The sequence below is a fragment of the Anser anser genome (assembly GCF_964211835.1).
Source record: "Anser anser genome assembly, chromosome: 1".
Classification (NCBI taxonomy): domain Eukaryota; kingdom Metazoa; phylum Chordata; class Aves; order Anseriformes; family Anatidae; genus Anser; species Anser anser.
In genome coordinates this window covers 102117544-102138587 of record NC_139720.1, presented here as the reverse complement: position 1 = coordinate 102138587, position 21044 = coordinate 102117544, and the positions used below count along the sequence as shown (strand labels likewise).

General features: G+C 52.2%; 3 protein-coding genes across 4 annotated transcripts in view; 1 reads left to right on the top strand and 2 right to left on the bottom strand.

Annotated features, from left to right (window-relative positions):
- The window catches only part of PHB2 (prohibitin 2), a gene marked incomplete at its 3' end in the record, with an annotated part of 171503 nt that overhangs the window by 109583 nt on the left and 40876 nt on the right, over positions 1 to 21044 (top strand). The gene's annotated exons all lie outside the window — the stretch shown is intronic.
- On the bottom strand, positions 67 to 10954 carry P3H3 (prolyl 3-hydroxylase 3). Its single transcript, XM_083798470.1, has 15 exons — positions 10499 to 10954; positions 10059 to 10211; positions 9521 to 9713; positions 9261 to 9392; positions 8104 to 8237; positions 7725 to 7814; positions 7325 to 7377; positions 7061 to 7119; positions 5786 to 5910; positions 5567 to 5662; positions 4446 to 4596; positions 4152 to 4269; positions 1605 to 1680; positions 1046 to 1186; positions 67 to 766 (listed from the first exon to the last, which is right to left on the bottom strand). Exons 1-15 carry the CDS (start codon positions 10937 to 10939, stop codon positions 554 to 556), a joined length of 2175 nt encoding a protein of 724 aa, XP_083654596.1. The 5' UTR covers positions 10940 to 10954; the 3' UTR covers positions 67 to 553.
- On the bottom strand, positions 11706 to 17827 carry GPR162 (G protein-coupled receptor 162). Of its 2 annotated transcripts, none has more exons than XM_083798523.1 (5): positions 17652 to 17827; positions 14514 to 16267; positions 13509 to 13698; positions 12763 to 12914; positions 11706 to 12594 (listed from the first exon to the last, which is right to left on the bottom strand). In XM_083798523.1, the coding sequence occupies exons 2-5, from the start codon at positions 15348 to 15350 to the stop codon at positions 12067 to 12069; spliced, it is 1707 nt and encodes a 568-aa protein (XP_083654649.1). In that variant the 5' UTR covers positions 15351 to 16267; positions 17652 to 17827; the 3' UTR covers positions 11706 to 12066. The 2 variants fall into 2 exon arrangements, with proteins under 2 accessions (XP_083654649.1, XP_083654650.1); XM_083798524.1 differs by lacking the exon at positions 17652 to 17827 and adding an exon at positions 17116 to 17361.

Here is a 21044-nt window from a genome sequence, read left to right as displayed (position 1 = left end):
TTTCACCAGCATCCCATCTACGTGTGTCCCCTCGTGGTGTACAGACTCAAGCTCCCACCACACGTATCCAGCATTTTGCTTTTATTCCATATATTCACAGTCCCTCATCTACTCTCACATGCCAATCTCGAGGTTCTGGAGTTTGCAGGCACCAAGGAAATTCAGAGACTTCTCCTTTTTGAATTCCTGAATGTGAGACAGCCCTTGCTCCTGAATGTCCCCAGGCTCCTCCTCCAGCTCTTGTCTTTGTCCCTGTATGACCAAGAAGCTGGCTCTGAGAGGAGTGGGGTGAGGGGAGCCTGCCTTCTTACTTCTGAGTGACACAAACAAGTTGGCAGGGCAGTAAAGAAAGATCCAGGAGTTGCTAACCTTAATACACTGTCCCCGCTCCTGTTTTTCAGCTGCTGGGATGTCACAGAGAAGAAAGCTGCAACCCTCCCCATCACTATGGCTCTAGCATGCTAATAAACTGCTTTAGGCCTTCATGGTCCTTGTACTACCAACACCTGCCAGCTCGCTGCGCGTGCAAGTCCTGCCCTGGGGCCCTGCGTACTCAGAACTCATCTCTGGCCCGCGTCTGCTTGGGCTGCTGCATCCTGTCCGAGCCAGGCTTGTGTCTCCGGCTCACGGGCCCGGCTCTGCCATCGGGAGTGAGGGACTCTGAGGAGGATCTGCTGCTGTGATCAGCACCCTGATATTCTTCTCCATCAGGCTGGTTCTGCTCCGCGGCTCTCCGCTCCATCAGCTCCTCTGCCTTTACCCGCTCCTGCAGCCATAGAGAGGAATGGTATGAATCCCTCTCTGCTAGGATTTCAGACCTGCTCACAGCGGCTGACAAGACAGACCTTGTCTTTGCCACATCCATCCAGCCCCACTGGAGCCCTTCTCTCTTGTAGGACCCACCACTGTCTGACCCCTCCACCAAGTAACTTGTCAGAGAACAACCGCGAGCTGCTGCCCCATGGAGAAACTCAAAATCCATTCCCCAGGGGATCTGATCTAGTTTGGAGGTGCTTGTATACGTTTCTCCAGCACGGCCCTTTACCTGCTCAGCATGCTCCTGGGAGTGTGTATACCAGAGAGCAATGGCGCAGCGCCTCCCACGGCTCACTGCCCACACGCCGTGGGGGTTCTCCTTGCCAGAGCTGAAGGCTACCAGCCTCCCACACTTAGGACGCACCTTGGCCTGCCAGGAGAGAGAAGAGACAATGAAGCCAGCACCCCCTGCTCCGCAGTACACTGTCCTTCTACAGATTATGTTGCCTCTGGGAGTGTGGAACAGCAAAGAGCCTCTAGACATCCAATGCCAGAGTATACGAGCAGGGTAGGTAGGAGGGGGACAGAGAGAACCAAACGGAAAACAGAGGTCACAGACTCCCACAGGCTGGAAGAGCCTGGAATATCTCTGCTAGAAAGGAGTTAACCTCTCCCCTGTCTGAAATTTGCCTCAATTTGCCTTTAGCTGCCCCTATTTGAATCTGTCACAGCACAAGCACTGGATTGTTTTTGGAGTAGTGGGATCCAATAACCAACTGTTGTCCCCCAACCCAGACTAAATCTCACTCTCAGTCCTCTTTCCTTTCTTTGGCTAGTCCCAGACTTACCGTGACAGTCACAGCGTCCATTTCAGTGAAGAAAAGGCCCCCACCTTGGAAGTCATCATTGAGGTAGAGAATGCCACTGTGGACAAAAGGAAAAAGGACATATGGACAGTGAAACCCATTTATCTGAGGTGTTTCCCCACTCCGTTTGCCACAGGAAAGCATGGCACCTGATTGATGCCAGAGATTCAAAAAGTGACTAGACCAGTTACCAGGAGAATCCATTTGGGGATTTAAATACAGCAGTGGCTAGCTCAGGGAAGTCCCTGAACTGCAAGCCACAAGAGGCTGGAAGAGTACTCCATGGAGTTAGCTCTACACACTCATCCTGATTTATCTATTTATTTTTAAATACTCTGCAGCATGCATCTGTGGCACTGTTGTGACAATGCCCTGCGCTAAATGGACCTTGGTCCTGACCTTATGTTTTAATATCAGGAATAATCTAAGACTCAGAAGAGGGGATTAATTAACAAAGAATGTTACGTCTTAAGAATCAGTGAATAAAGGGTAATAAAACAATGGTCAAAAACAGACTTGATGCATGTGGAAAAGAAAATTAAAACAAGAAATTTCTTTACTCATGCTAGACATTAAGAGAAGCAGTGAGGTGACTGTGAGGTGCAGGTGAGACCACAGTCAAATAAATGAGAAAAAAGTGCCTGAGTTCCTCTTGGTATTCAATTAAGCTGACAAAGAATGCCAAAGGAACAAACGAGGCTCATTAATGGACTCCATGTACGAAACAGATATCAACACTACGGCTGCTAAAGCAAAATTTTAAAGACATAAGAACAATGACAGGACTAACAACCCTGAAGTCCAGAAAGTTATAGCTCTTCTCCCCACAGTGTTTTAAAAAGACTGAAGTCAGGATGGTGACAATGACTTGAGAAGAGCAAGGATAGCTCTCACCTGCACAAAAGGGCAGGAGGATAGCAATAGTGGTTGAAGCATAAACAGGCCCATTAGCCTGACCTCAGCAGTCTGCAGGGCTTTCAAATCCATTTCTCGGGAGACAGGTAATTGAAGGACAAGAGGTAAATGGAAAGTGGTTTTAAAATGTAACATGGGTGTACTAAAAGCAGATTGGGGTAGTTACACAGTCTTTGACAAAACAGTTCATTTCCCAGAGAAAGACAATGTGCACAATTTCAGGAGTTTTGGACTCTCTTAAAACAAAGTATTCAGAACAAGGCCACTAGAGAAATTACTAATGAACACAGAGAAGGTGAAGAAAAGCATGTGAACAGCACACACTGAATATTGCACAAGCGGCACTGACAGCAGTACTGTTCACTTGGAGGAGGATTACGGGAACCCTTGGACTGCTGGGCCCAACTCTGTTTAATATTTTCATTATAATGACCATAGCACAAATACACAGAACAGATTGAGGAAGTTTTTAAAAAATGCTTCTTAGGTTGTCTTGTGGATAGGGTCCTCTTTTAAAAAGACAGCAGAAGAGCTCAGCCCTTGTTGAGTTGGTTGGTCTATCGCACTTCACTCTGCAAGAGAGCAGGAATATTCCTAGAAACAGCTCGATGGCACAGATCCAAGAAGGATACTTTAATATGCGTTGTGGTACAAGTCAGAGAATCGTACTATCCAGTGAGGAGTGAGGTGACGGGATAACCTTCTCACAAGACAGAGAGCTAACCAGTCATGAGACAGAGCCTTGTAACTTTACGATCTGACTCTACCAAGTCAATATCCATGGAAGAAGGGACATGGAATTGATGATACCAAACAGAATTACCTCTAAGTCCCACATCCCTACTGTAGACTGCTCAGAGAAAAATTCTGCTTTGGGTTCAGCTGCCACTCAAAGAAAAGGCATCTAAGATTTTTGGTTGCCTGAGGATGAGATGGTGAATCGTGGGAATAAACTGCAGTGACCTGGCCTCATTTGGTTGCAGTGTGCAACACTTGTCACCATCTTGAAAATGTGTGTGTTTGTTTCACAGAAGAGTTACAAAACCTGCCACAAGCTGAAACAACCTCTGCATGTAATGAAAAATCCCAACACAAAGTATTGACAGTGAATCTTCAGAGAGATTCATGGTAGAACAGCCACCAAAATACACTGACAGCTCAAACAAAGGAAATCCAAGGAGCCCGGTTCTCCCTCTCCTGTAATGTGTGGACAATGGATCAGTTAGGCTGTGAAAGACAGAACAAGATTGAAAGAAATATCCTGTCTTAAGGGCTAGAAGTGGACTGTAGTATTGTGATAGACAAGTAGACAAGACAATTTAATATCGTGGTTCTAGGCCCAAGAAGCCTCCCAGTCTCATCCTGCTCTCTGCCGATGCTGGATGTGGAGAGGGAGGAGGGATAAAGGGTAGATCTTCCCAGCCTAGAGGAGGTGTTTTACACCTCCATCTGAAGCCACTGATGGAGCCCTCTGTCTGATGCTACAGCCCTGGCTGGCTTTGAGCCAACAACCCAAACCAACGGCCTGGTTTCTACAAGCTGAGCTCATCCTCTTTTGGGGCTGGGAAGACATTCTGATCTCCACATGATCTAATGCAGGTCCCCTCCTCTTACCTGTAATCCCTGTAGACGTAGGCAGGTGGTTCTTTCCAGCACTCTTTCCCCTCAGGATCCAACAGACAATTATCAGCATGGACAGGATGACTGAGATCCATGCGACCTTCCTGCTCCTCTGAAAAGGGAAGTTGCAAAACAGAACAAGGGCATTTTAAATCTCGAGAAAGAATAAGGAATAGGGTGAGGGGTGCGCTGAGAGTAAAGGGATGAGAGTCTCCTGCGAGTGCGTGGCTGGGACTGGGAAGCAGACTCCCCAGGAGAAAGGGACTAACAGGGTGAAGGATTCTTTACCTTCTACGGCTGTGCGGCACACAAGGTGTGTGAATGAGAAATGCAGTTTCTTTCCAGGAGTGAAATAGGATTCTATGATTTTCCGTGATTTCTCACTGGCCTGCAGAAGCAGTTTGGCATCTCTCCAGTCCACGTCCCCATTCTGGGCCAGCTACAAGTGAAAAACAAGCCTGTTAGAATACTTAGAGACACTCTAAGAAATGACACATGTACACAGTACAGAAGAACAGATCTGCAAAAAGTCCTGTGGTCACACATGTAAGAAAGGAACATGTTTTCTCATGTAAACACGTCAGGAGTGCACCTATACAGTGCAGTGATTCTTTCCCTCTACTTAGCGCATGAAGCACATCTGGAATGCATCATTTTGTGTCCCCAGTGCAGGAGGGACAACGGAAAACTGGCGTGAGTCTTCAGTGGAGGGTCTTAAGATGGCTGGAGGCTTGGAGCACATGACTTAGAAGAAAGGTTGGAAGGGCTGGATTTCTTCAGCCTAGAGTAGAGAAAGCCAAGGGAGGATCCATCTACAGTCTCCTGGCACCTGAAAGGTGGTTATGAAGAAGATGGAACCGGTTTCTTCTCAGAGGGACAAAGAGAAAAGACAGGAAGCAACGGGTGTAAGTTGCAGCAAGGGAAATTTTGGCTAGATATAAGGAAAAATTTCTTCCCCTTGAGAGTGGTACAGCACTGAGAAAGGTACCATAGAGGCTAGGCAATCTCCACTCTTGGAGATGTTCACAACCTGCCTGTGCGAAGCCTTGAGCAATTTCATCCAGCTTTGGAGTTAGTTATGCTGTGAGCAGGGGGCTGAAGCAGAGATCCCCAGAGGCTCCTTCCACCTTAAATTATTCCACAGTTCTAAGCTATGCGTGTCTTTAAGACTCTTGCACAGGGACAAATAGCAATCCTGAAATCCTGCCCCACAAGAGAGAAGGTGCTTATCAAGCCCTCCGTGTACAGTGTGCCTTAACATGAATGTGGAGGCTCAGGAGAAGCTGCACATGTTCTTGTAAGGAAGATAACACACCCAGGACCCTATCCAGACAGCACTTCACAAAGAAAAATGCTCGGGTGGTAAACATGCTTTATGGACAACCAAGGAGACTCACAGAGCCACTTACCTGCATGGCCTTCAGAACAGTTAACCCTTCAAATCTCTCATGTGGGGTATGAGGGGAGCGTCTCGCTCGGTAGCCATCTCCTGTTCCTCCCGCTGCCTGGAGCAGAACAATGCAGAGGACACACATTAGGTTGCCTTTTCTCCTCACAGCAATGTTATGGTCTGACCTGCTGAGGAGGAAAGGACATATAGGACAGCTCCAACAATATCCAGGCCTCACCTTTGTCAGCCCGAGAAGGTCTTTACACTCAGACTCTGTCAGGACTCTGTCAAACACAACCCTGTGGGTTCCATTCATCTGTCGGGAATCCATGGTGACAGTGATACCCTCAAAAGGCAAAGGACCTGTAGGAGAAGTAAGTACAGACAAAGATGAGCAAGCTTTGGATAAGAAGCCCTCAGACACCATCCCCCAGCCTGGCCCAGGAAGTAGAGAGACACTATACATTCTCTGGGAAGACAGGACAGTTCCCCAGAAGCGCTAATTCCTTGCCGATCTGGGCCACCTGCACCCCTCACATGCTTCAGGGGAACCAGAGCATCAGCTGGGGGAGCTGGCCTACAGCAAGTGCTTCAGGAGCCAGCAGAAACTTGGGGCTTGCTGGGAGAGCAGCAGGGAGCTGGGGACAGTTGAATGCACTGTGGATCGCAGCAGCAGAACAGGTCCAGCCTCCTGGGGTGAGGCTCTGGAGAAAGGAAGCAGGTAAACACCTCCATCAACCCTCCTTTCTGTCATGCATCTTATCCCAGAAGTACCTCCAATGCATCTTCCTGTTTTCTCCAGTCCCAAAGAGAAGCGACGGGTATTAGGTAATAACTTAATCTTTTGATCTTTGGTCTTCTCCCCCCTCCCTTCCCCTCCCCTCTGGGTGGTAAGAAATGCCAATGCACTCAGGCTCTCAGAATGACCTGCTTTCACATGACACAGCAAGAGAATCACTCGGGGCTACTTCAAGCAAAGATGACAAGATAGAGTCCTGCAAAAGTATTAGGGCCAGCAGGAATACAGGACTCTGCATTGCAGCCTTTAGCATTCAGCCACAAAACATTTGAAATGGTGTTTTTCAGGGAAAGACTTGCCCAAGCTGAATAGTCTGTTTCCAGTTTCCATTCCCCCCTGCCTTCTCCTTGTCCCCTTCAGAAAAATGTTGTTTGAAATGGGGTGGCGGAGTTGAACCAGGTTTCGTGCAGACGCTCCTGCCTGTCCACACCAGCTGCACTGAACAGGGATCTGCACGTCCACAGGCTTGTCATATATCCAGGCAGCTTCTCCAACCACAGTGCTCTTTAAGTTCCCATCCCAGAGAGGTAATGCAGCGAGATTTTTCAAGATTACACATGCATCACAGATAGAGAAAAGAAACAGTGAGAAGATGTGCTGAGCCATTCGTGTCAGTCTGCATATATGCTAGCATTCAAATGTCTGAGGATGGAAGCAAAGACAGCATTTAGCTTAGCTGACTGCATCCAAATCCTTCTTCAAGTTTTTACTCACCCCTCTTCTCCCTCTCTTCTACATCCAGAGTTTCCTGCTTTTGCTTCTCTTGATCCTCTCTCGGGAGCAAGGGAAAAAACACAGACCAGGGGTGTCAGCACACAGAGCTATGTCTAACTCTCCTCTGTGGTCAGCATTTCACTTGCTGTTCCTGTTTTGCCAATCCCTCGGTATTATTGTTCCTTATATCACCCCTGCCAGTCTGCCCCCATCCCCTACTTCCAACACTTCTTCTTCAGTCCTAGTCAACTCATCCAACCTTACCTGTATTTCTGCTTTAGATTTTCAGGAATCAGCTCATCTGGAGTCCAAAGATCCTGTAGGAACAAATACAGATGGCTCACCACAAAGCAAACTTCTCCCACAGCAGATCAGGACAAACAGCCAGTTCCTTGTCCCCCATTCTCCACGGAAGATCACACCAATGGTTCTGGCCTAAAGCTGAGGACAATCAGATTGGGCTAATGTGTATGCTTACTACAGCAGTTTCCAACAAACTTAAGTTGTGAAGCAGCAGAAAGGCCTTAAAAATCCACCTCGCAAGTACTTGGGGATCCTTCTCACCAGCATCTGATCCCTTCTGGATCAGGTGCTACCGAAACAAGATCAAGCAACTGTCTTGGTGAAATCAGGGAAGGAAGATTAAGATGATATCATTACTTACAGGGTCATTAAAAGTTCCTCCTAGATGCTCCACTGCATAGTAAATCAACTTCTTCTCCATCAGAGATCTCTGCACATAATGGTGAATATTCTATGGAAGCAAAGAGGCTGTCAAACAACCACTCCACAAAAGAGAACCCACATTCCCATCCAGGGCAGAAACCTTCCGCCACACATTGCTGCTTGCTATGAGGGCCCAGTTCTGTCCCAGAAAGACCCTGCTTGGTACAGACTATAAGCAAACTCAGGCTCCAATTTCTTCAGTCTTGGGCTTGGCACACATCTGCATTAAGATGTTTCCCTTTTTGCCTCCTGGACCTGGGATCCTGTTGTATGGGACAGGGGAGGGCCAGAAAGTACAGACCTGGGGTTGTAACTACCTCTCTTGCTGTGACAGTTGTGTCCTCTCCAAGTTCTGTTTGGTACTGTTTCATTTTCTCCAATACTGGCTCATCCGTGGGATAGAAGAGCAAATAGGAAGCAGCACATTCAGCAGCCAGTGCCTGGTTCCCAACTTGGGCAGGGACAAAACAGAACAAACAGGTATGTCTGAAAGACTCGGTGTTAGCAGCAAATGTGTATAGGCCAGCTACAGCCCAAGTCCTGGTCAGGATCTGGCAGCAGGAGGCCTAACACTGAATACACACCAATCCCTGCCTTGCTGTGCCTCTCCTGAGCAATGGACAGAGAATACAGGGAATAAGCCAGGCAAAGAATGGGCTCACTTTCAATATTTAGTGAGAGCTCATTTAGAGGAGACAGAGAAATAAATATATATTTTAAAATAAATATTTTTCTATAGATATTTAATATATTTATTAAATACTTGCCTTAAATATAATATATATATATGCACGTATATACATTTAGTATATCTTTTAAAAAAACATATATATTATATATTTAAGATATATGAGGAAGGACAGTCCCACATCCCTCACGAACAGGCATGATGAGGAGCCTGGAGGCTTCTTTGAGATACAAGTTTTACCAGTGGTCTGAGAGAGGAGATGACAGGCAGTTGGGTCAGTGTAAAAGGGAGTGGAAGTGTCAAAGAGAAGAGATGAGGTGCAAGTAAAAGTGACAGAATGACCAATGTCATGACAAGCCATCATTTCACCTAGGGCAGGCAGGGCTGGCTGGGAAGGCACACCACTGTTGACAGGAGATGCATGCATATGCTCTAGATAAGATGTGGGGATCCTGACATGGAGTGAGGACTTGAAATGGAGAGTGCTGTAGGAAAGATTTTTCCACGCACACAGTGGAAACAGCCACAGGTTACAGAAGCTGCACAATGAGACTGAAGCAGAGAACAAGAGACCTCTCCCAAGGTGGCTACAGACTTAGGCTTGGGCTTGAGCAAGAGAAGAGAGGTTCTGGGCAGAGCAGGGGAGGTGTGGACAGAAGAAGGGGTGAGGCAGAGCTCAGGTAAGTGGGCTGCTTCTCCCTGTGACGTTGTGCCCTCCAGGTCCAGAGGCGAGTGGCAAGTTTAGGGGTGCCATGGCATCACCCACTGGTTTGTAGCTCTGCTCACCTTGATCGTAGGCAAACTGTAGTAAATCAAGATGAGAGGGTATAAAATCTTCCGTGGCAGAAATCCGCCCTGGCTTTGTGGCAATTTCAAGGACGCACTGCTGTCTGCACTTCAAAACCTGAATATAATGGGCTGCAAGAAAGAGAAGCAATGAAAGCCAGCAGCTCCCACTTCTGCCAGATATGAGCACTGGAAAATGGGGCATGCCCACTGTGGGAAGAATGGCCTTCCTACCCATCCCTCTGTGCCGCTAACACTACCTGCAATGGCTTCATAGAGGCCAGGTTGCATTTCCTCCTCCTCCTCTTCCTCCTCCTCCTCCAAAGGCCCTTCACACAGGGCACGACACTCTTCTAGTGCTGACAGTGCCTCTCTGAGCGACTCCTCCAGTCTGTCCACAGCCTGCAGGTACTCATCTGCATTGTAGTGCTGCACGCCAGCCTCATATGCTTCCTACAAAGGACAGATCCAGACTCCTCATTAGCGTGGGCGACACAAAAGGACTCCCTGAGACTTTGAGTTACTTTCTGGATAGTGCTAATACCCAGGGGCCTGCCTGGATCGTGCCCACCACACAGTGCAATTTCTCTGGAGTTAAGTTAAATGTACTTCTCCAAGACCTTGCAGCCTGCTGTAATTGTCACTGTAAAACCTCTGTGTCAAAATTGCAAGAGCGTGCCTTCATTGACGTGTGGCTATCTTGTCTCAAGCCACGGCCCTTGTGCAGGGACAGATCAGGGCTCCAGACTGCTCCCTAGGACGTGGCACAAGCTGCCGGGTTCTGCACCGAACCCTTACCCAGTGCGGTGCGGCCTCCAGGTCTCGGAAGTTGTCCGACTTCACCCCTGACATACGCCGGTACTTCTCTATGTCCTCCCGCATCTGGAGGTGCTGGGGGTTGGCGACGAAGAACGTGTGAGCGGCGGACACGGCCTGGTCCAGCTTCTTCAGCTGCGGAGGAAAGCCAGCACGCGTAACTCCTGCTTCTCCTCAGACCCACCCTTCAGGCCAGCCGCTCCTGCTGACTTTGTGACCCGGGTGCCCGCACAGCACACGGGAGAGCCCCGTGCTGCCCCCGGCAGCCCCCACTGCCCGCAGACCCTCTCCTCCTCCGCTTCCCCGGTGAGAGAAGCGCCAGGGACGGCCGCGGCAGGGCTGCGCCACGGCTCCTGCGGCTCGCTCGGTCCCTCCCCGAGGGCAACGATCCCCCGGTGCCGCTCCCGGCCGCGCCGCCCCACCTGGAAGAAGGCCACCTGCAGGTAGTTGTAGGGCTCCCTCCGCTCGAAGTCCCTGCGGACGGCGTGGCTGGCCCGGTGCGCGGAGGGCGCGGCTCCCAGCCGGCTCCCCAGGCAGTGCTGCAGGCAGTCGGCCCGCTGCAGCACCCGGTCCAAGAGCGCCGCCTCCCAGGGCCCGGCGGCCGGCGGCCCGCCGAGGAAGGCGGCCTCCCGGCGGCAGGCGGCCCGGCAGGCTCGGCGGGCCGCCCGCAGCCCCGCGTAGCTGTGCAGGGCGCGCTGCAGCAGCTCGGCCGCCCGCCCCCAGTCCCGGGCCAAGTACGCCCGCACGCCGTCGGCGTACAGCAGGTCGTAGGGCACCAGGCGCGACGGGGACGCGGCGGCGGCACCGGGGGGGGGGAGGAGGACGAGGAGGAGGAGGAGGCAGAGGGACGGCAGCGGGGCCATGGCCGAGCCGCCGAGGAGGAGGAGGAGGAGGAGGAGGAGGGTCCGGCAGCGGGAGGAGGCTCTGGAGGGCCCCGGGCTGGGCACGCCCAGCGGGGCGGGCGGCGGGGGCCGGGGAGGTGGAGGACGGGGACGAGGACGGGCCGCAGCCCCTCCGACGCTTCGCCCCGAGCTGCAACCACCGGCAGCGGCTGGGGGGCAGGGGGTCCGTCCACCGCCCGCCACCACCGTGCATCCCTCCCGGTTGTTCTGCGGGGCAGAAGCTCGATTTAAGCCCCCACCGTTCCCAGCTTTGGCAGCGTGGGCTGACGGGGGCCTACGCACGCTTCCCCTAGCTGGCCGCTGGCTGGGTGAGGAGCGTTGGCCTCTGTGCTTCTCGCGGTCGCAAAGCACGTGCTGGGATCAACAGAGCGCATCAGTGAAGCACAGCTTCACGGCTCAGGGTCTTTTCGGAGATAATTTAACCGTTTTCAAGCCAGCGGTTGCCTCAAAAACCACAGAGGCCTATAGGCAGCCTAAGTCTCCCCTGAAATGGACGGGGAATCTCTTCACCCCATCTCCCGTGATGACTCCTCAACACAGGCCTCATTCCCTTCCCCGGGATGTTGGGGATCTGCTGCTCTCCGGATGCACTGATGAGGGAGGGAGCCTTGCACATTTGGCATTTCCCTTCCAGAAGCCAGCGAAGCTTCGTTAAACGTTGGGCCAATCATTTTGTTTCTATGGAAACAAAATTATTACTAATATATTATTTTAAAAACAGACACGATTGACACTCCAAATATAGAATTTTAATACCATTCTGTGCCTGCCTTGTCTCTTAGGGCAGAGCGAATGCGAGGGTGGAGCTCACAAGGGGACGGGACTGGCAAGGGTGCCAAGTGGCTGTCGCGGCAGTGGGTGCCTTTGTATCCTGAGAGCAGGCACAGGTCCATGTCCGTGTCTGTAGAGCTCCGTTCTGCAGGTCTGTCACACTTCTTTTACCCCACCACCACCACGGGGTGCCGTGTTTCCTGCCTGCTGGCGAGAAAGATGAGAATGCAAATTAGTACTCGGGTCCCAGGACTAGGGGAACGTTTGGAGTTTTATTTAAAAATCGTGATGGCACTGCATGTTTCCGATGCTGTCTCTCATAGTTTGGGATCCTGGAAGGTCTGTGCCTCACAGGCCTCAGGCGTCCTTTCGCGTGGCGCCTGCTCTCCGTCCTGCAGATGCCAGGCTTCGTTGCCGGCCAGCGAGCAGCGCCGCGGCCGGTCAGCGCTCTCCTCCTCTCTGCTGCCGAGGGAGAGGCGGCGATCACGGCGTGATGCGAGCGGGAGACGGGAGTGCCGTGGGCTGCAGGCTGGGGTGGGCTGTGGCGTCTCGTCGATGAACGTGGTGATCTCATCTCGGAAGAAGCAGGCACTGGAGCCGGACACCCGGGGCACCAGCCCCCCCTCCAAAAACTGCCGTAGGGTTGTCAGCTCATCTTCTGGAGGCCGCCGGCGGTGTTGGTAGTCATGCAGCTGAGGAGGCAAGAAGCTGGGGACTCCAGGCTTGCGGGGGGTGGAAATGCGGATGTCGTCAGATGAAGACCACTTGTGTAGGAAGGATGGAGTGGAGCGGTGGGTGGAGAAGATGTTAGTCTCATCATGTGACATTCTCCGGGAGATAGGGACCTGGGAAACGGAAAAGGAGGCAGGTGATGGAAGACTTGGAGAAGAGACAGAACGGAAGGGGAGTATCCGAGGCCTTCCGAGAGAAGAGAGTCTACAGAACACAAACATATGGGAGACTGACAGGGAAGGAAGTGGGTTGTGGGGCTGTCCCTATAGCCGGCAGCTCACCTGCAGATAATGCACCTTGTCCTGGGGCAACAACATGTGGTGCATGGGTAGCAGTTTGATATCCCGAGAGTCCCGCTTCACGGCTGCAGCACCGTTGGCATCAAATCTCACTTTGCAGATCCTGCCATCACCATAATCATCACACACGCCATCTGTTGGCAAAGAGAATGACAGGCAACACTTCTCAGACAGAAGATGAGCATTATCAGGGCACCTTGATCCCATCCTAACGCTTGTCTGACTTCTGCGGCGCTACTTGCAGCCACCGAGACTCATCTCTGAACAAGGACCTTTTCTTTCTGCTGCCAGCAGGACTAAAGGACACAAAGACCACCTTGTTTCTTCTGTCTCACTTTGGAATCTCTCCCTGCCAGAACTTGGACCTTTGGATCAGCAACTTGGGCTGAGGCCTGGGGGTGTGTCTCTTTTCAATGTGGTTTGACAGCTACACATCACCTCTACTCTTCTACCTACTGTGAAGGTTGTTGCACTGATTTTGCTGGGATGCTAGCGAGTCCTAAGGCAGCAAGTGAACTGCAGAGCCTTCTCCGGAATACATTTTCAAAATAATTTTTTAAAGGATACATGGTTACTGAATCCAAGCTCTAACAGGAATCCCACACAGCCACCCACATCTCTCCCAGTGCCATTACGTCCTTTTCCCAAGGCAGGTCACTCTTTCCTCTGTAGTTTTTCAGGGAGGGGGTTATTGAAGAAAGGTGACTGTAGGGCGGTGAGGGGCTTACCATCATCTCCGTCTTCCTCAGACATGATAGCCACACACTGCTCCCACACGGTGCGGAGATCTGCTCGGTAGCGCTCGCAGGACCAGATGAAGGAGGGGAGCAGCAGGGTCTGCACCATGGAGCACCAGAGCACAGCGAGGACCATCCAGGTGGGGGCCGTATCATAGCGCAGGCTAAAAAAGCTCACAACCTTGACGGCAGGAGAGAGAAACAAGGCCAATAAAGGAGACAGAAGTGGGGATCAAAGGAGAAGGATAACAAGAGTCACTTCTGTAGTAGAATATAATCTGTCAGTACAGGGTTCATCAAGTTAATACCCCATGCCCCTTTGAAAAATTGTTCATGGTTTGCTGGAGCGTATTCCGAGCTGTGATCTCTGTAATACGAGACTTGGTGTTAGCATCCCTTTTTCCCTGTGCTCGTTATGAGCTGAAGCTAAATAGGTACAAAGAAAAGACACGGCGACTGGAAAAAAAATATGATTAAAGCCTCTGTTCTCTTAATAGTTCATTTTAAGAACTTCCTCAGCTCTCCAGTTTTGCAGAGAATCGACCAGCCAGCCAAAACTTGAATGCTGACTACAAACATACTAGCAGAAGGAAAAAGACAACTCTCTACAACAGCTGTTAAAACTGGTGTATCTGTTCTCCAGAAGCAAACCGGAGAGACAGAAATCTCATCCTTTTTACAAAGGTAGATGCCCCTGTACATTTGTAGAATAATCTCCTCTCCAGTCTCCTCTCAGCCACTTAAAACTTTCACAGTGCTTTCGGCTGTGTGGTGTATTCCCCAGGCTCGGACCTGTCTTAGGAAAATGTTCCTGTGGAAGGGTGAGAGAACTACCTCAACCTTTTTAAAATCACCCCTCCGAATGGCACAGATTCAGATGTGGCAACTCTATGGCTGGTGGACAGGAGACAGAGTTTCTTCTCTAAAACCTGAGACAGACAGAAATCTAGCTTAACTGCAGGCTTTGCGAAGGGAAAGGGAGAACTCGCTGCTTACCAAGATAGGCACCCCAGTGAGCGTGTCGTACAGGAAGACAATAGCGCTGATGAGGTTGGTCATCTGCAGGGAGGTCTTGGCTGACTCAGAGCCGTCCAGCGAGGACCTCCTTTTGCCTCGCACATCCTCCACCACAATGGCCGGCACATTGAAAGTGTTGTGTGCTGATGAGCAGGACGATGCTTCCTCTGCCCTCTGATGGCGGCACTGCTGATGTCTTCTGTGCGCCCACAGGGTCTGGTAGAAAGTGATACCCACGCACACCAAGCCCATGACGATTCCTCCGAGGAGCAGGAGGCTAAAGCAGACGCCAAAGCCCAGCCCGATCTTGCTGACGATGAACTGGCAGCCACGGGCATAGTACCGCTCGCCGTTGTTGTGCCAGCCGATGGAGGGCAGGGTGGAGAGGATGAACGATACCATCCAGATACCCATAACCGCGTGCAGAGCCTGCTTCTTGGCATTGCTCAGCCGGTAGTTGACTGGCCACCTCACCATCCACATGCGGTGGTAGGAGAGGGAGGCCACCGTGAAGCAGGTGGCCAGGGCCAGGGTGTAGTATGTGGAGACAAAGACCTTGCAAATGCTCTCGTTCCAGTCATAGTCGGAGGACTCGCGCCGCAGCTGCACCACAGCGTAGGTGGTGAGGGGTACTGCTGCCATAAGGATGTGAGTCCCGGCAAGGAAGCAGAGCAGCAGCTCCAGGGGCTTGTGTTTCTGCTGCTTGGCTGTGATGCTGAGGATAATCCAAGAGTTGGCCAACAGGGCTAACATCCCGCATGCCAGCCACCACAGTGAATTGTTGTGCAAGGTGGACTCTGATTCAGAGTCCCCCATGCTGCCACCCCTGCTAGGCTGCGCCCTGTCCCTGCCACTGGGTTACTGTAAGAGGGCGAACGAGACTCCGCGCCGGGGGAACCACGTCCCTCCTCATCTGCTGCTGCGGTGATGCACGGTGCGCGCGCACTGGAGGGGTTCCTCAAGGCATTGTCACCAGGTGCGAGGCCTTACAGCCTTCAACTCTGTCTCACTTTCAGTCCCCCCCTTCCCTTTCGTTTGCTTATATTTCTTTCACTTGCTCTAACTCTTTCACCTGTTTTTTCCGTTCTCTTTCTTTCTTCCACCTTCGTTCCTTCTCATGAACACTTGTCAGTGCTTCTTCCCTCAGTCTCTCATGCTCACTTTTTCTTTTCCTCTCCATCTATTTCATTCCCCTCCTCTACTCTTCCCCCAAAGAAAAAGCTCCCCTTACTGCACGTGCTGCCCAGACACCTTCTGCCTCGGGGACCACCTTCTCCTGGGACGGGTGAAGGCCACACACAAACAGAATGCTGGCACTCCAGACAGTTTGATAGCAGTGGGTGCCTGTTGCCCAGTGTCCTAGTGAACGAGGAACTAGCAAAGAGTTTCAGAGAAGATGAAGGTCCCACGGAAAAGGTGAGGGTGGTGTGTACACAGCGTGTAACCTCTGTCTCACCAAATGCCACACTCGTGGCCAGGTAGATGTGCCTGGCAAGGCTGCCAGAGAGCCATCGATGGAGAGTGGAGGGTGAGGAAGAAGATTCAGAGAGTTTCCTAGCCAAGACCCCGCAGCACCCTCACTGCATTGTCCTTTTTGCTGTCCTCCAGGGCTCAGCCTGCTCTTTCAAGCTTCCCTGCACAGCGCAGGGCAGAGCTAGCAAACAATAAGGAGATGGCGGGGAGGGGAAGATCCTTTACAAAGGTTCCCTTGGAGATTCAGGGCATGAGGTTCACTGTAGAAGAGAGAAAAGAAAAAAAAGTAATTTAAGATCGTACCGTCTTCCCAGATCTCTCTCTCTCTCTCTCTCCTTGCCCACACAAACACGTTGTCATGACTTAGGCTTTGCAGAGCTCTTCCTGTGTCTTTCAGGGAACAGAAGACCCAGATTTGTGCCGGTACCTACATACCTCTGGTCCCCAGCAACTCCTTCCAGAGCTCCTGAGGCTCCCTGTTCTCCCTGCTATTCCAGTCTTAGGCTCCCCACCCAGAATATTAATAATGCCGTCTTTTAAACCAATGCCTTCATCTGCATTGCTCCCTGCCATTCCGGTCCTGTCCTCCCCAAATATCCGTGCCAGCACCCCTTGCTCCTGATGTACAGCTCCCACAGCCACGCCAGTCTTCGGACCTCTGCTTCCCTCTGTCAGTACTCCGGACTTTAACCTGCCGCGCTCATCCCATCCGATCTAGGGCTGTGATTCACTGCTCCGGCAACGCACCGCAATCCCCCAGTCCTGTAGCACAAGCCTTTTCGCCAACACACCTTGCGCTTATGCTAAAGCAGCCCTGGTCTCCAGACACAGCAGTCCCACACCCAGTGAACCAGACTGCTGCAAGCGGTCCTGGGAGCGCCCACCTCTGCCGGTGACCCCTGGTGCTGCCGGCTCAGCCCCCCTCCTGCCCTCCCGCGCAGGCTATGCCCCAGGAGGATGCCCCAGGAGGATGGCGGCCTGCTCTGCCCCTCATCCCGAACTGATACAAACTCGGTCTTTCTGTGGGTGGATCCGTGACCCCGAGCCTGTGCGAGCGGCTCTCGGCTCCTACCCTTCCCCATCCTTCTGGGTCTCCCTGTCTTCTCACCTCCTCGATAACCACCTGAGGCTGTTCCCGCTTTTCCCTCCGCCTGGAGCAGTTTATCGTGGCTGCATCGGAGATGTCCCCATTCCGCTTCGTCTTATTCCCCCCCCCCCGATACCGTCACGTTTGCAGTTAGGCCTCTGGGGTCCGTGACGAAGCTAGCCGTCCCCGCTAATCCCGGGGGGGGCCGAATTTCCTCGCAGCCTCCCCCTCCGCCGCCCTTCCCACCCGGCGTGCAGCGGCGGCCCGCGCCGCTCCCGGACGAGGCGGGCCGCCCTCCCGCGCCTGCTGCCTGCGGGGCCCGGTTCCGCCGCCAGCCGAGCCGCGGTCCCCCCCTCCAGCCACCGCGGACCGCGGGGGGCCCCGGCTCCCACGCACGATGGCCGGCCGCGGGCCAAGCCGCCCGGCCCGGCCCGGCCCGCCCCGCGGGGACAAGGGCACCCTGCGGGGCGCCGGGGGCGGCCGAGCCGAGCCCGGCGGTACCGGCGGCGGCGAGGCGGGGGCCGATGGAGGCGGCGGCGGCGGGGGCCCCATCTTACCTCTCGCCGGAGCAGGCGCTGCCATGGCGACGGGCGCCCCGCGCGGCTGTGCCCAGCTCCGCCGCCTCCGGCCGCGGCCGCCGCAGCAGCGGACGCCGCAGGCAGCCGCCCCGGCCCCTCGCTCCGGCCATCCGTCCGCCGGGCGGGGCGACGGCGGGGGGCGAGGGGCGGGAGCGCCGCCGGGCCGGGCAGCCGGGGGGCGGGCCGGGACGGACGGGCGGGAGCCGCCGCACCGCCCCCGGCACCGGCACCGGCCGCGGCCTCGCCCCGCCGCCTCGTCAGGAGGAGGGTGACGAGGGGGCAGCCGGCCCGCGGGGGGTGCCGCCGGCTGGGGGGTGAGGACGCCGCGGGGAAGCAGGGGGGGTAGCGGGGTCCGCCAGGGCTGCCCGGGGAGCGGGGTGCTCGGGGCGCGAGGCCTGGCCGCTGCGGTGTGCTCCTCTGTCGCCGGCCGGCGGCGCCGTCCCACCGGCGGGGAGCGGGGAGGAGGAGGAGGGAGAGCAGGAAGGGTGCTCGGAGGTCGTGTCAGAAGGGTGCAGCTCCCCCTCCGGCTGCGGTCACCCCGGAGAGGGTGATCCGCGCTAGAAAGCCTTCACAAGCCCATGGGCGTCTCCGTTTCCTCAGTTACTTTCTCCTGAATTGAAGGTGCCAGCACCTTCCTTCCCCTCGCTCCTTTTACAAACAGGTGTCTCCCAAAATCTCTGCCTCGCTGCCCTCCTGGGCTGGGACGGGAGCCCATGTTTCTGGACACTTAGAGTATGCTTCAGTTTGGATCAGGGGCACGCGAACAGTTCAGGCAAAGGAACCTGCAAGATGTGCGACAAGCGTGCTCTGAGGACTAACGAGAGCTCAGCTTTCCTTTGGGCTGGGGATATTCTGAAGTAAGTCCCCAGACATTTTCAGCGTGGCCACTAATCCTCGGCATTGTTTGTTTTCCTCTACGGATCCGCTCATCTGTTCGCTAATGTTGACGTAACCCTACGGATTCAGGGTCTGCTCAGCTTTATCACCCTGTCAGACTTCATACGCCATTATGAATATTGTCTGCATTGATCCCAAGAGCCTTGGGATCCAAGAATTTCATCTGATACCAAAGACTTTCATCTGGGGTCTGAACGGTCAGCAGAAGAAGAGACTCTTGAGCAAGAAAGCTGGAAGTCCTTCTGGTTTTCAGGCACGGGGGCAGCAGCGAAGGCAGTTCCAGAGCTCAGCTCTCCCTAAGACCTGCATTAGCTGTTGTGACTGCTCTTTGCCATGCAGGAACAGCCCAGGTGGAACAGCCCCACGGTTGTTCATCTCACCAGTTGGTCTAGCAGCAGCAGGAGCCAGAGACCTGTGGGAAGGGACAACCACAGCCCTCTTCAATCATTTCTTCTCAACTTCTATCATTTGCAGGAGGTTTATGCCTCGAAGTGAGAAGGTCTGTATCCATAAATGTAAACACTCGTGCAGCTCCAATAAAGCCATTTATATGAATTATTTAATGTGATAGCTTCCACATTACCATCATGATTCAGAAGTTGAGTCTCCGTAGTGTGAGTTGTAAGCCTGCCTATGTGGGTGAATAAATCCTCTTGTTATCTCAGGGGAACTGCAAGCCAAGCTCCTGGCACTTTCTGCACTGCCTTCCTGCCTCAGCTCCCTACAGGTGGTGGCATCCCATAGCCCCTTCTGTGGCTTGGGCTACACCTGCCCAGAGAGAAGGTGAGCAGAGCTGGATGGGTACAGGTCCTCCTATCTCAAGGGGGCTTCTTGTGATTGAAAACATGTCTGGGTTCTTAGCCTGCATGAAAACACAAAACTGAAGATTTACGGTGAAGTGGTATGAACCCTGTGGTAAGGAAAGCATTTAGCCTAGGGCTGTCATACTCCGAAGCAGGTGCTAGTCCATTTGTCCATCTCATCTGAATGGATTTCTTTATGGTTTGATCTGTGTAAATACGCAAGTTGTGATGAAAATAGGTTTTATTTGGGGCTTTGACCACCTCTGAATTAGAGATAGGAATGCTATAAGTGAAACCCCCCAAAACTGATCTCCTAGAAGGACTTACAGAGATTGGAGTGATTTCTAATGCCTACAGAGTCAGGCTGGACTCCGACCAGTGATCTGCTGTCCGAAGGCTCAGTACCCTACCAGAATATCCTTATGCATCCAGGCCCAAAGAAACACTGCTGTTACAATGCCAAATTGTAAAATTGTTTTCTGGAAAAGTTCTCTGCATATAGATCAGTTCTTTCCGGACAGCAGCTCTGAAGAGCAAGGAAAATGCTCTATGCAGTAGTTGCCTTTTATGCCTAAAGGAACAGATCTCATTAACAAGAGACAAGCACCAACATCATAAAAGCAAAAGCATTAACAGAAGCATTAATGGAATAACCAAATCCACTTCTAATGGCAGGGCTTTGATGGTCTGCAGCTCTTACTTGGAGCTTTGCTAGTGACCATGGGAAGTTTCATATGTTTCTTGCAGATCATGGATTCAGTTAAATACAGGCTCAGAGCCCCAAAGCGAACTCTAAGGTTTACACAGCCACTTGTGAGGCGATACTGGTACGCTTGCTAGCAGGTTTCCTGGCATCCTTTCTGGCTCTTTGAGCAGGGTGTGGTTAATGGCTAACAGTAAGCCAGCCAAGCAGATACATTAGCATATTTGACCAGAAAAGACAGCAACTGCAATGTAGATTTATCATATCCAAACCTTAGATTCTATTTCTAGTGCTGTATGAAAAGATTTAGTGAGATTTCTCGGTTAATTCATCTGCAAAATGGGCAACTGCTAATAGCTCATCTCGGGAGACGGAAGACCTTGTCTAATGCTGGTCATGAGCTACACATAAATATTAAGGGCTTGCCATATTAAAAAAAAAAAAAAAAAGGATTCAAACTTGTGAATGCTTGTTTTCAGCTGGATGCTTTTCCTCAGGCAGGTGGGCGCATTCTAAAAGATTTTTTCCTCTGTCATTCATAAATATTTGTATTTGATATTTTCCTTGAGAAAATGTAGTACCAGGATAGACTTGTCAGACCCATGGTGGTTATAAAGCCGCATACTCTTTGGCAGAGGTGTATATATCCTCCTGTTTCCCCTACTCCCTACCTGCCTGATGTTGTGCTTTCTATGTTCTTGTCTTCTCTATCTTACTGACCCCCTTTTTCATCTTTTCTGTGCTTCTGGCCTGAGGCAGTGAGTTCCTGTCTGTAAAGGATGTAAAGATGTCATTTTAGAATGTAATTGTGCTACTTTTTAAAATCCCCAAACACTACACAGAGAGAATAACTAGGAGTTCCTGAACTGTTAATCTGGGAACCTATAATGTCAGGAGGGAGCCAAAATGATTGCTTTGCTTTGTATTTGTAACGCAGAATTACAACATTAATTTTACTACCCATTCTCC